General features: G+C 46.2%; 1 protein-coding gene across 4 annotated transcripts in view; it reads right to left on the bottom strand.

Annotated features, from left to right (window-relative positions):
* SLC37A1 (solute carrier family 37 member 1) overlaps positions 1-13617 on the bottom strand; it is an 80939-nt gene that overhangs the window by 18831 nt on the left and 48491 nt on the right. For all 4 annotated transcript variants that reach the window (XM_036851767.1, XM_036851769.1, XM_036851770.1 and 1 more), the window contains 3 exons: positions 8483-8563; positions 3511-3642; positions 211-301 (listed from right to left, as the gene is read on the bottom strand). In XM_036851767.1, coding sequence (XP_036707662.1) covers positions 211-301; positions 3511-3642; positions 8483-8563 — 304 coding nt within the window. The remainder of the gene's footprint in view (positions 1-210; positions 302-3510; positions 3643-8482; positions 8564-13617) is intronic.

Genomic DNA, 13617 nt, shown 5'->3' with positions numbered 1-13617 from the left:
TAAACCCCATCCAGGTTATCATTATGGCAGTAAAACGTTGCTGTCTGAATTCTTTTGGTCTGTACATTTCTACTAATCATGTTGTTTGATTCAAAAGCACCATGCATCCCTTTCCCTTCCAAGACTGTAGACACCAGTGGATAAAAGGGAGTCTCGATCACAGCCCCTGCGCAGAACTTCCCAGCTGTGACGCTAGTAACAGGTACTCACCTACATTTGTGATGTACAGTGGAAGCCAGAAGAGGAACGTATAGCTGACCAACTTGGCAAACAGTAGACACAGAGAGAACTCTATCACGCCCTGAAAGAGAGAGAGAGCGGGGCTTCACCCCGAAAGTGGACTCAGCAGGTTTGCTGAAATATGCAATAGAATTACACAGCACTTCATTCCCGTAAAAACAGCCCACATCTTGGGTCTGGGTTTAGCACCTCCGGATGCACGGATACTGTATCGCTGTGGAGGACGTGAGGTAACTGGAGAACTGACCGAATATGGACTCTCACCTTTTAAGGTTGAAATTCAACGTCTTTACATCAGATCAGAGTCAATAAAAATACTACTGGTTTAATTCTCACACCACATCTCTCTGAAACTTAGCTATTAAAGGGGTTCTCAAAGGGCACAGATGTTGTGCAGAGTCACCTAGTTACTGAGTATTTATTGGCTATTTCTTTTTCCCCTAAAACTGAAATCACTGCAAAGGATACAGAGATCTGGAAACACACAGCACAAACAATTCTGACTATTCTGTAAGATACACAGGCTACCTCCACCTGCCTGGGACTAAGCAGACTAGTCAGTGTTGGGGAAACACCCAAGGAACCAGGCAGAACCCTGCAACGCCACCTCCCCCTCCAAGTACAAAGGCCCCTCCATGCCCCTGCCTCTTGTTTGTAGAGAAGCTGAAGTCTCCCAGGCCTCCTTGAGTCACAAGGGAGTAGGCTCGAGCAGTTAATAACTAGGATAACAGAGTCACCGAATCTTTCAGTATCTGATGCACATTCCTGAGTTGTTCTACAGATACTGTAACTGCCACCAGAGGAAAAAGCTAACTGCTTGATGACCAGACTGTAGCCATGACATAAGCTGCTTCATCTTCAGCAGTACTGGATCTATGGTTAGCACAATTCCGAGAACTTGTCTCAAGAGAATGGGATTAACACTATTGCACATAATAACCTATGTCTTTGTGGGCATCAAAATATTGGGTTGACCAAAAAATTCATTTGGGTCTTTCCGTAAGATGTTATGGAAAAACCTGAACGAACTTTTTGGCCAACCCAATAATTGTAGCTTGTTCTGCCCATGTACATAAGCAGGCAACTAAAATTGTCAGCAAAGAGGTGCCCCATGTCAACTCCTCCCACTCTGAGAATATGGCATCCTATGTCCGCATGAAGAAGTTACAGAAGATGGACCTTCCCCCATGAACCCATAGAAATGGGATGATGTTCTGACAAGGGGGATCTGTCAGCAGCTTTTGGAAGGAAAGAGCTCTCTGCAGGAGATGCCCCTTCTCTCTTGTCACTTTAGCAGAGCTGTACTGTAACTAACCTTAAACCAGGCACCCCCATGGTCTATGTGTCCCTGGCCTAAGCACACCTGTCAAATCTTTTGATTACACAATACCCTGCCTACCCTGTTGGTTCTTTCCTAGAACAAAGAAGTAAAAATGAAGAACAAGGAATTAACATCAATGGATGACCAGATCTCTTCCTTAGCTTCCCTGTCAGTAAGGCTGTGAACAAACTGTGTGAACAACAGAGCATCTAAAGAAAGATCACAAGAAGTCAACAAGCCTGCGCACAAGCCTGCACACACTGGGGGACGGTGACAACTCTGACCCCTTATCTCAATGATTAACTGAGATTCCTTCTCCTTTTCTCTTTAAAAACTTTCATGGCTGAGCAGAAATTTTGGAGTTGGTTTTGGGGACATGAGTCTGCCTTCTCCCCAGGTTGTCAGCTTTTCTGATTAAAGCGACTTTCCCTTCTAACCAACACTTGCCTCTCGAGTATTGATTCTCGAGGGCGAACAGCAGGCCCTGAGTTTGGTAACGCCCAAAAGGGAAACGTAGATCTTGACGAGGAAGGGTACTGAGGTTTGGAGTCCCACGGCTACTGTGAAATGCTTGTTTGCGTTCCATCTTATGTCTGCGTTTAGAAAGAGGTGGCCCTTGTGAGACAATAAGTCCGGATATCACTTGGGAAACCTGCGTGAGAAATCGGGTAACACTAAGGTACTCACCCCCTCCCCTGCTCCTCCCAGGCTATACTGCAGAGTTACGAGCACCCCTCAACACTAGGCAAAGCACACAATATGCAATTCGTGTCAGTGCCTTTGAAATGAAGCAAGTTATGTTTTCACGGTCAGACCCAGTATGAGGGTGCGTGTGGGTGATGTACTGCATGCTTACCGTGTGCCTGGCGTTGTGCTTATTGTGTAGTTAATGGTCTCATTTGATCCTCAGAACAGCATTAAGTAGTAATTCAGGCCCTGAGCCTGTATTACAGGGAGGAAATGGAGGCCCAGAGTGGTTAACACCCTTGCCAGGCACACCAGGCTCATCTGCAGCAGGGCCAGGTCAGGCCAGGCCAGGGCCCTGAAGCCTGTTCTCTCCGCCACCCCACTTCTATTTATAGTGTGCACCCTACTTTTTAGCAAAAGTATTTGAGATGGCTACACAATAAGGTGCAACAGAAAAGTTACTTGTTGTTTTTAGCAACATTTAAAAGATAACTTTTTAATTTAGAACCAGCATGTCCTCTGGCCAGCCCACAGAGATCTTTTTTAGTGACCCCAGGAGTCCAGGCCTGGCCTTCAACATTCTCTTCTGGCAGGAGACCGGCAACAGGGCCCTCCACAGCCCAGTTTCATCTGGGCGCTGGCAGAAGTTTCTGTTCTGAAGCCGAAGTTCTCAGTTCTTTCATTTCTGGGCCATGATTCAAAGGCTCTGGGTGCACTGTTTAGTCTCCAGCTCCCACATGGTCGCTACGGAGCCTCTGGGTTCTCTCTGCTGGTGAGGGAAGCGGTCTTGCTGCATGAGACCCATGTCTGTCCCCCTGAATAGGACCCAAGGGCAGGAGCCCAGGTGTTTCTGCGTGTGGCCCATGGCGTTGTCCATCCCGGCCCCCAGGGGCAGGGTGTGCTCTCTCCTCTCATCCTGCCTCTGTTCTTGGCTCTGCCCTCCACGGCTCCCCGTTAGAAGAACACAGCTGCTCAAAGTCCTCTGCATAGCTCCCCAGAGGCTCTGCTGAGGGAGCCCATGAATTTCACGTACATAATATACTTATATATTTTATAACTATTAAGAGGCTAACACAACTCTGCAGCCTTATTCATTCCTGAGCTGACCTGTCTGCAACTTCTGGTTCATGCTATGGATTTCTAATTTATGGATTACAGAATCACGGATTTCTCTTTTTAAGCTTGATTATCAACAGGCCAGTTTCTGTTCATAGTAAGCATAAATGCCCCCTTTGGAAACTCTCCTGGGCACGTGTACTCACGGGAATTTTCAAGGCCCCTACGAAGCTGATGGCCGCGATGCCGCCCCCGCCGTCTGCCGGGAGAATGACCACGTGGTTCTGGTGGCCGGAGCGCTTTCCGTCCGACAGCAGTAAGCACTGCATCTCTGGGTCCTGGAGACAGATCCCGTTGAAAAGATAAAAGAAAAGAAAAGAAAAGAAAAGAAAAGGTGTCACCAGGTAGTCTATTTGGTTGAGGTGTGGTAAGCTGCTCCACTAAAGGTCTCGGGGAACGCCTTGGATAACATCCTCACTGTGGCCATTGCTTTATGACCATTAACATTCACGTGGTTTTGGGAAATACTAACTAAAAACACACAAAATCCTATGCTTTGACCCAACAATTCTTGGACTCTGTGAAAAATAATTTGAGAAGCGGAAAAATACTTATATGATAAAATTAATGTCACACCATCACTGAGAAAAATTGCTGAAGTACATCCATATAAATATCTTGCAGTTGTAAAAAAAAAAGTTTGTGAGATTTGATGACATGGGAAGGTGCTTACGATACATTAAGTAATAAGGCATCATCCAAAAGCGCATTTTCATTATGATCTCCAAGAATGTTTAAATATGTACCTATGTAAGTAGGTAACTAAAGGATCTATTTATAGGAAAAAAGAAGCTAAATTCTAAACCGACAATGGTTATCACTGAATGGTAGAATTACATGTAATTTGTATGAAATGTTGATAAATTCTTTCCATGATCCTGTATTTTTTAAGGAGTTCACAAAGGACATACATGATCAAACACAATATTATTTTAAAATTCATAAACCAATTCCACTCTTTCATAAATTCTGATTCCGGACCTCCCTAAGGGACAAAGTTTATCTCCATTAAAACAAAGAACAGTGGTCCTCAACTCTGGGGGGGATATCAAGTCAGAGCAAGGATGATCTAAAAGTGTCCTTCATGAGGGCACTCTATAGGTCAAGGATTGAAAAAGAAATGTTTCTATGTATGTTGGACTTCCCACAAAACCAAATAGGTTTTATTGTATTTATCTCACTATAATCTATGCGAGTTAGATTAAAAAATGCAGTTAAAATTTTAAAAAATGACAATGCATTGCGGTAACCCACTCTTGATACTAGAATTCTCTTCCGGTGAAAGACAGAAGTTGGGAAACGGGCTGGCAGGCTACAGCAACTGCAGCCCTGCGGGCACTGAGCACCCAGCGCTTCACCTCTCGGGCAGCAAGGGCTGCATCACGGAGAAGCCCAGCGCCCGCCATGACTCAGGCGGCGAGAACCGGCCTTTGGTGAACATGGTCGCAGGTAACCACGTGCTCTGATGTTTCAGGATGCAGACGACAAACCCCCGTGTGGAAGCAGAACATCCTCCTGACGACAATTCCGCAAAGGTCCATGAAAACAGAGAATTATGATTTGAGTTTGGAAATAAAGTTTTCTCTCGTGAATTACGCCGGCTGTCCGGTGTAGGAGACGAAATCTCCAGTTCTCAACCCTGGCATCTCCTGGGGGCTCTGAGAGACCCCGGTGCCCAGGCTGTGCCCCAGACCGAATACAGCAGTCTCAGGGGCAGGCCCCAGGACAGCCCAATGTGTAGTCAAGGCTGAGAACCACAGGACAGACTTTTTTAACACTAAGTGGTCCGACTGGTGGACCATGAAATGCAGCCAGATAAAGAGAAAAAAGAAAGTGAAAAGACTCTGCTCGGCCAGGACAGTAGTAATTCCAGGTCCAGCACGGAAACCCACCTGGTCACAGCCCGGGGTCAGCACCCGGCCCTTCCCTGTTCTGTAAACTGGGCTGGTTTAAAGCCTTGGTCCAGCCCCTCTGCTCTAAGCCACGAGCAGCCCCTCAGGCAGGCAGGGAAGGCCCTGTCTTCGTTGAGGATAGGCCTCCTGCCCACACCCGCTCATCCTTTATGTACAGTCTGGGGGGTGGGGGCCGTCCCAGCCACCCAAGTCCAGTCTTTTGCAGTGTCTGGAGGAGACAGAGGGATGCGTGAGGTCATGGCGGGTTTTCCAAAGCAAATCAGGAGAGCAAGGCTTCCTCTTCCTCGGAGCCAACAGAGACCTGCTGGGAGGACAGGGCAGGGCAAGCGGTGTGCCTGGAGCCCCCAGGGATCTGCTGGGATGGGGAGCCCTCAGTGGGCTGGGGGCTTATTCAACTGGGGACCCTCCTCTGAGGTGTATACATGCACAGAGTGAAAGGGTTCCGTGTGACGAGAGCAAACGCACACGGGGAGTTTGCACGAAAGACGGCTTAGCCCTGCCTCACCGCGTGCTGGACTCAGACGGAGTTGCACTGCCACGCTGGGTGGAGAAACCTTTAGCATCGAAACCCCCACTCAGCGCTCTTTAGTGGCCGCTGAGCCACAGCCAATCAGAAAGGCCCCCAGAGGGGTGGGAGACGGTTGGATTGGGAGGTTGGGGTTAGCAGGTGGAAACTGGTATATAGAGAACGGATAAACAACAAGGTCCTCCTGTAGAGCACAGGGTATCTAGTCAATATCCTGTGCTAAACCATAATGGAAAAGAATATGAAAAAGAATATGTATATGTGTATAACTGAGTCACTTTGCTGTACAGCAGAAACTAACACGACGTTGTAATTCAACTATATGTCAAAGAAAATAAATTTTAAAAAAAGATAAACAAAAATAAATAAAAATAAAAAATAAGAACACAAAATGGAAAGAATTTAAAAAGAAAAAAAATAAAGAAAGACCCTCAGAGAGGCCAAGGATGACATGAAGGACATGTGACTACAAGGACGACAGAGGTCGACATCCCCAAGACGACACGATAAACACCCACGAGGGCTGGACGCAGGTCCGCCGCGTGGCAAGAGACCCCGGAGCCTCTTTCTCTTTGTTCACATTCTCTGCCTTGCCCACCCCCTTCTTTATGTATTTCCCCATGAAGTCTAAGCACCATGCCTGGCGCAGAAGGGAATTAAGCAGTCCCAGCTGAAAAGCAGCCGTGATCAGGGTCCTGGGTAAGGCTCCACTCCGAGCCCATGGATCTGAGCCAGGTCACTCTGGGAAAGGTGACACCAGTGTGTCTTGCCAAACGTGTGGGACATCCTGCCTGCTGACCCAAGAGCCACCTCCAGCACGTGCACTCTCCACACTACGGAAGGGCGGGGACCAAACAAAGCCTGGTTAGCACGGAGGGGCCAGCTGAAAGGGGGACACCCATCCACTGCGGCCAACACCTGCCCGGTCATGTCCACGTCAAAGTCAGCCTGTGGTGTGGCCAGGCCTGAAACAGGACCTACGGGGGCTGCTAAATATGTAACTATCTCTTTGGTGACATGTTAGTAAATAGACTTTAAAAAAAGGAACAGAAAAAAGGAAGAGGGAAGTTATGCTCAAAAGACAGAGCTAGCTTTACTGGTCAGTAACTACATTAGAACACAGGGCCTGGCTCTTGCCTCAAGGAAAAGATAAGTCTTCAGTAACAAGTGGAGAGGAATTATAGCCATTTGGACATTGATTAAGACCTGATGCTATGGACTGACATCTGTGTTCCCCCAAAATCAGTATGTTGAACCCCCATCTCTAATATGATGGTATTAGGAGGTGGGGTCTTTGGGAGGTAATGAGGCCATGTGGGTGGAGCCCGCATGATGGGATTAGTACCCTTATAGGAAGAGACAGCGGAGAACTTGCTTCTCTCCCTGCTCCGCCACCTGAGAATCCACAGAGAAGGCAGCTGCCTACCAGCCAGGAAGGCTCTCACCAGACATCAGACCCGCTGGTGCCCTGATCTGGGACTTCCCAGCCTCCAGAAACAAAGGTTTGAAATGCGAGAAATAAATGTTTACTGTTTAAGCCACCCAGTCTAGGGTATTTTTGTTACAGCAGCCCAATCTAAGACACCTGCTTCTGATGTAAACTCAGAAGTGAGTAGAGATTTTAAAGCATTTCAGTTGAATTTCACTAAGATCTAAGAACCAAGATGTATGAGACACCATTTTTCCCTCTTCCATTATTTCAACCACCAGAAATAACTTCCTTGGGCAATAAAGAAAAAAAAGTAAGAAGCCTGTTTAGTACATCTAACTGATTCAAAAAGAAAAGAGAATATCTTATACTTTCAAGAATTAAAACCAAATCTAAAATGCCCTTGTGGCTCCATGTGGTCAGCCAGGCAGAAGCAATGGGAGGAATTTCTTGGAAGGACAGTCATCCCTTGGTACCCGGAATCTGTAGGGGATTGGTCCCAGGGATCCCCCGCGGAGACCAAAATCTGCAGATGCTCAAGTCCCTTACGTACAATGGCTTAGTACAGTCAGCCCTTGTATGGGCGGGTTTCACATCTGTGGATACGGAGTCTGACTGCATCTTGACAGTAGAGAGGAGGGTGAGCCCAGCGCTGGGGAAGAGCCCTGGACAGCATCCTGGCCTCCCCACTTGTGAAGGGGACCAGGCAGGGAACTGAGCATCTCCGTGCCTCAACTTCCTCTTCTGTATAACGGAGGGGCAGTGAAGGGGCGGAGCGCTGGAAGTCTACAACTTTCTCTGTTGCCTTTGGGTCGCTCCTCTTATTTCCAGACCACCCTATGCTCTCTCCACCTGAAACCCCCTTGGGCCAGGTGCGTGCAGACTCACTCCTCACCTGCTTGACAGCTCCACGCAAAGCCACCAGCTTAGGGAAGCTCCCAAGACCAGGCCTGAATTAGTGCCTGCTCGGTCCTCTCTGGACGGCTGTCTGCTGGTTCTCTCTCTGTACCCCACACTCGTCCTGCCCCAGGATGTGAATGAGTTCCACAGGACACTGGGACTGATGTCCGTGGCACAGGTGCTGCAACCCTGAATGCTGCAGACAGTTGTCGGATGAATGAATCGCTTACAAATTTGATTTACAAACCAACAAAGGCAAACTGAAGGAATACAAGACCCTGGATGTCTGTGACAGATGTCACTGAGGCAGGACTCTGCCTTCCTGCCAAGCGGCCTCGTGTGCAACTCACCAGAGGTTTGTTCCTCTCTTCGGTTAGCACTTGCTTCTGCAGCCGAAATCTGTGCGTGCCGTTCTCGTAGCCTTTTGGATGCTGGGAGAAAAAAAATTTAATTAGAGCAATTACTGAATCAATGGACAGAAATTACACCTAAACTCACTGCAGCAAGGACACTAAATATCTTCACAAAAATGCTATCAAGGGAAAATAAGACAAATGATTAAAACAAAACAAAGGCTAATCAGTTTACTCTCAAGGCTCCAGACCCTCAGATAACAGAGGGTGAAAATAAAATCCTTTCCTGAAGAATAATCCAAGACCGAGGAATAAAGAAACGTGAAAGTGCCGATTAAGGGAACTTAACTTTCCTTAACGGCTTTGACATTTCGAAACGACTTTTCCTCTAACCAGTGAAAAACAGAATCCCTTCCTACAACAGCAGATTGATTCAGAAGGAAGAAAACACCCTCCGTATAGAAGGAGAGCATGGCCGGACAATCAGAGCTCGACCACTGGGGCCACGGGGTGTGTGTGTGTGTGTGTGGCCACGGGGTGTGTGTGTGTGTGTGTGTGTGTGTCTGTACAATGAACATATGTTTTAATTTCTCTTGGATACACCTAGGAGTGAAATTGCTGGGTCATATGGTGACTCTCTGCTTAACCTTTTGAGGAACTGCCAGACTGTTTTCCACAGTGGTTGCACCATTTTAACATCCTCACCAGCAGTGTATGAGGGTTCCAGTTTATGATTATCTGTCTTTTTGATTCTAGCCATCTTAGTGGGTCTGAAGTGGTATCTCATTGTGATTTTGATTACATTTCCCTGATGGCTAATGATATTAAACACCTTTTCATGTGCTTACTGGCCATTTATTTATCTTCTCTGGCAAAATGTCTCTTCGGATACTTTGCCCCTTTTTAAAGTAGCTTGTCTTTTTATTACCGAGTTCTAAGTGTTCTTTATGTATTCTAGATACAAGTCTTTCATCAGATATATGGTTTGCACATATTGTCTCCCATTCTTTGGGTTGTATTTTGACTTTCTTGATGGTATCCTTTGAAGCATAAAAGTTTTAAATTCAGTGAAGTCCAATTTATCCATTTTTCCTTCCACCCCTTGTGCTTTTGGTGTCATATCTAAGAAGGCTTTGCTTAATCCAAGGTCATGAAGATGTCCTCCTATATTTTCTTCTAGGAGTTTTATAGTTTTAGCTCTCACATTTAGGTCTTTGATGCATTTAAATGTTGTGTACGCCGTGACAAACAGGTCCAAATTCACTCTTTGCCTGTGGATACCCAGCTGTCCCAGCACCACGTTAAAAAGATTATCCTTTCCCCACTGAATGGTCCTAGCGCCTTGTCAAAAAACAATTGACCGTAAGTATGAGGGTTTAATTTCTGAGTTCAGTTCTATTCCATTGATCTGTATGTCTACCCTTATGATGGTAATACAGTCTTGAATACTGCAGCTTTGTAATAAGTTTTGAAATTGGGAAGTGTGCATCCAACTTTGTTCTTTTTCAGGATTCTTTTGGCTACTCTGGATTCCTTAAATTTTCATATGAAATCAAGGATCAGCTTGTCAATTTCTGCCAAGGAGCCAGCTGGGGTTTTGATACAGATTACACTGAATCCGTAGATCAATTTTGGGCAATATTGCCATCTTGACAGTATTAAATCTTCCTGTCAGTGAACATAGGGTGTCTGTTCATTTATTTAGGTCTTCTTTCACTTCTTTCAACAATGTTTTGTAGTTTGCAATGTATCAGTCTTGTACTTCTTTGGTTAAATTTATTCCCGAGTTTTTTATTCCTTTTGATGCTGCTGTTGATAAGTTCTTTTATTTTCATTTTTGGATTGTTCATGGCTAATGTATAGAAATATAATTGATTTTTATATACTGATCTTGTATCCTGCAACCTTGCTAACTTTTTAATTAGCTCGAATAGGTTTTTGGTGGATTCCTTGGGATTTTCTATATACAAGATCATGTCATCTGCAAATAGAGGCACTTCTTCTTGTCCAATCTGCATGTCTTTTATTTCACTTTCTTGCCTAAATGCTCTGGCTAGAACCTCCTGTACAACGTTAAATAGAAATGGTGAGAGCAGGTATCTTTGTCTTGTTCCTGATGTTACGGGGAAAGGATCCAAGCTTTCACCATTAAGTATGATGTTAGCTGTGGCTTTTTATAGATATTCTTTATCTGGTTGAGGCAGTTCCTTTCTATTCCTAGTTTGTTGAGTGTTTCATTATGAAGGGGTGTTGGATTTTGTCGAATTCTTTTTCTGCTTCTATTGAAATGACCCTATGGTTTTTGTCCTGTATTCTATTCATGTGGAGTATTACGTTAATTGATTTTCAGATGTTAAACCAACTGTATATTCCTGGAATAAATTGCATTTGATCATGATATTTAATCCTTTTTATATGTTGCTGGATTAGTATTTTGTTGAGTTTTGCATGTACATTCATAAGAGAGCTTGGTCTATAGTTTTTTTGTGATGTCTCCTTACGTTATCAGGATAGTACCTCAGAGAGTGAATGGGGAGTGTTCTCTTATTTTTTGGAAGAGTTTGTGAATAGTTGGTGCTAATTTTTCTTTAAATATCTGATAGAATTCACCAATGAAGCCATCTAGTCCTGGGATTTTCTTTGTAGTCAATTTTTAAATTAATAATTCAGTTTCTTTCCTTGTTATAGATGTATTCAGATTTTCTATCTCGAGTCAGTTTTGGTAGTTTATATCTTTCTAGGAATTTTCCCATTTATTCTAAGTTATCTAATTTGTTAGCATACAGTTGTTCATAGTTATTCCTTTATAATTCTTTTTCTTTCTATGAAGTTGGTAGTAACGTCCCCTCTCTCATTCCAGATTTTGGTAATTTGAATCTTTTTTTCCTGGTCAGTCTAAAGGATTGTCAATTTTGTTGATCTTTTCGAAGAACAAATTTTGGCTTGTGGACAAAAAATGTTGTCTGCGCTGTTTCAGTAAACAAAGAATGCTGCCGCCACCAAGCTATCAGCCACTGCAGTCCCCACCTCAGCCCCTCCCAACTGTGTGCCCTGAGGGGAATTCAGGAAGGAGAGAAACAGGATACTGGCCCTAGATAGTTAAGATGCATATCTAAGGAATAATTTCAATGAGCCCAGACCCCTGCATCTTCCTATACAGAGACAAGCAATAAAATCATTAACTTGAGATGTCTGCTGTTTGTGATTAACAGTAATCTTTTGACGTTTGACTACATGGCTTTTTTTTTTTCAGCAAAACTCCTATATATCCTGGCTCCTACCTTACCTCTTTGGAACGGTTCCTCAGAGCTACTGAGAGGCTGTCTCCTGGGCCACAGTCCTCAGTAAGGTCCCTGAATAAAACATTACTCAGAACTTTTAGGTTGTGTGTTTTTTCAGTTGTCAGGCTTAATTGATTATCTCTATTTCTTTTTCTATTCTTTACTGTTGGTCTTTAGGTGTGCTAATGGTATAGTAATTTTTTTTGTTGTTTGTTTTTAATAAAAGAGTCCTTAGAGTTTAGAAACATATACTGAAATAGTCGGAGACAAAATAATATGATGATTGGTATTTGCTTACAAAATAAATCATGAGGAGAAGGAGGGAGTATTAGAAGGAGTACCGATGAAATAAGACTGGCAGGGTGATGGGTACATGAGGGTTCATGATACTATTCTTTTTACCTTTTTACGTGTTTTAAAATTTCCATAACAAAAACTTCAAAGAACTGGAAAAAATAAGAACTTGATGCTGAAAATAACACCTTCAGATGGGAAATTCCCAGGACACGGCTCTACTTAGAAGTCAGCACCTGTGAAACGTCTTGCAAGTGCATCGGGCTTTGCACAGAAGCTCTGCTTATGATAAGGGGGAGGTTCAAAAGAACAGAGCAGATAGAGAACCAGCCAAGCTTGCCCTCAGTTCCCCAGGCTCTGGGGCCCCTCGAGAAGGCCCTGTGACACGGGTCTCTCCAGGGCCCTACAGGAAGTTGAGTAGAGTTCCTGTGGGAAAGAGAACCTTGGGGCTGTGGCGGAAGCTGATGAAACGCCCCCAGAGATCAGTCCAACCTCTCCCTCTGACCGACCCCTGAGAGGAAGAAAGAGGAAGAGGAGCCCCAGCTCCGTGGGCCACCCTGCCCCATGTATCCTGGGGAGGCTCAGTGAGCTGTCAGGGAGGACTCAGCAGGGGAAGATGACACAGCTTGGGCCCCAGGTCACACACGCAAGTGCAGGAACGCCTCTAGCACAGGTACGCTTTCCCGTACGTCTGAAGCTGTGCACAAGGATGATTCCGTACACACATGTGCACGTGCACACGCGCACACACACACACGGAGCTGGCGGGCCTGGTGACGGATGGGCCCCGGGCTGATGGAAGGAGGAGCTGGGATGAGTCCTCTGAATCCAGCCTGTCCAAGGGGCGGAGAGCGGTTCCCCGACTGACACGGGGAATGCCGGGGCCTAGCAAGATTATGGGGTGAAATAGAGAGAACATTCTGGTCGCGTTAAGTCTGGGAAGACACCCAGATGCCTCTATGGGGATGTCGGGCGGGCGGTGTGACCCATGACCACGGAGCTCAGGGGAGAGGACCATGCTGGGGACTCCACATCAACGCACACAGAGGTGCTGTGAGGACGCTGAAAGCCCCAGGCCCGCGCAGGATCTCCTACGGTGAGAGCAGGAACGAGGAGAGAAGGGGCCAAGGACCAGGCCGGGGGGCTCCCACGTCTGGGGGTCTGGCAGAGGAGGGCCAGCAAAGCGCTCTGCATGTTACCAGAGAAGCAGGAGAGCGTGTTACAAGCCCCCAAAGGGAGCATCTCACGGAGGGAGGAGACGACCACGTCACACGCTGGCGACAGGTCAGGGGTGAGGCCAGAGCGCTGACCACATACGGCCAGACCATGCTGCTGGGGGCCCTGGCGGGTGGCTTTGGCAGAGCGGTGGAGGCCGGAGGGCAGGAGGGGAGCCGGGCGAGGGAAGTCAGGGAGCACGACTCGGGGGGTGTACTCTAAGGTAAGCAGGAAACCGGGTGCGAGGGCGACACCCCTGCTGGGAGCGACAGAGGAGAGAGGGCAAGCCGAAGGCCAGGGGAGGGGAGCTGGCCTGGGCAGCTCCCAGAGTTACTGCTACCT

Source organism: Balaenoptera musculus, chromosome 4, assembly GCF_009873245.2.
Source record: "Balaenoptera musculus isolate JJ_BM4_2016_0621 chromosome 4, mBalMus1.pri.v3, whole genome shotgun sequence".
Lineage (NCBI taxonomy): Eukaryota > Metazoa > Chordata > Mammalia > Artiodactyla > Balaenopteridae > Balaenoptera > Balaenoptera musculus.
Note: the sequence above shows the minus strand (reverse complement) of the source record. Positions and strands in the feature narration are given on the sequence as shown.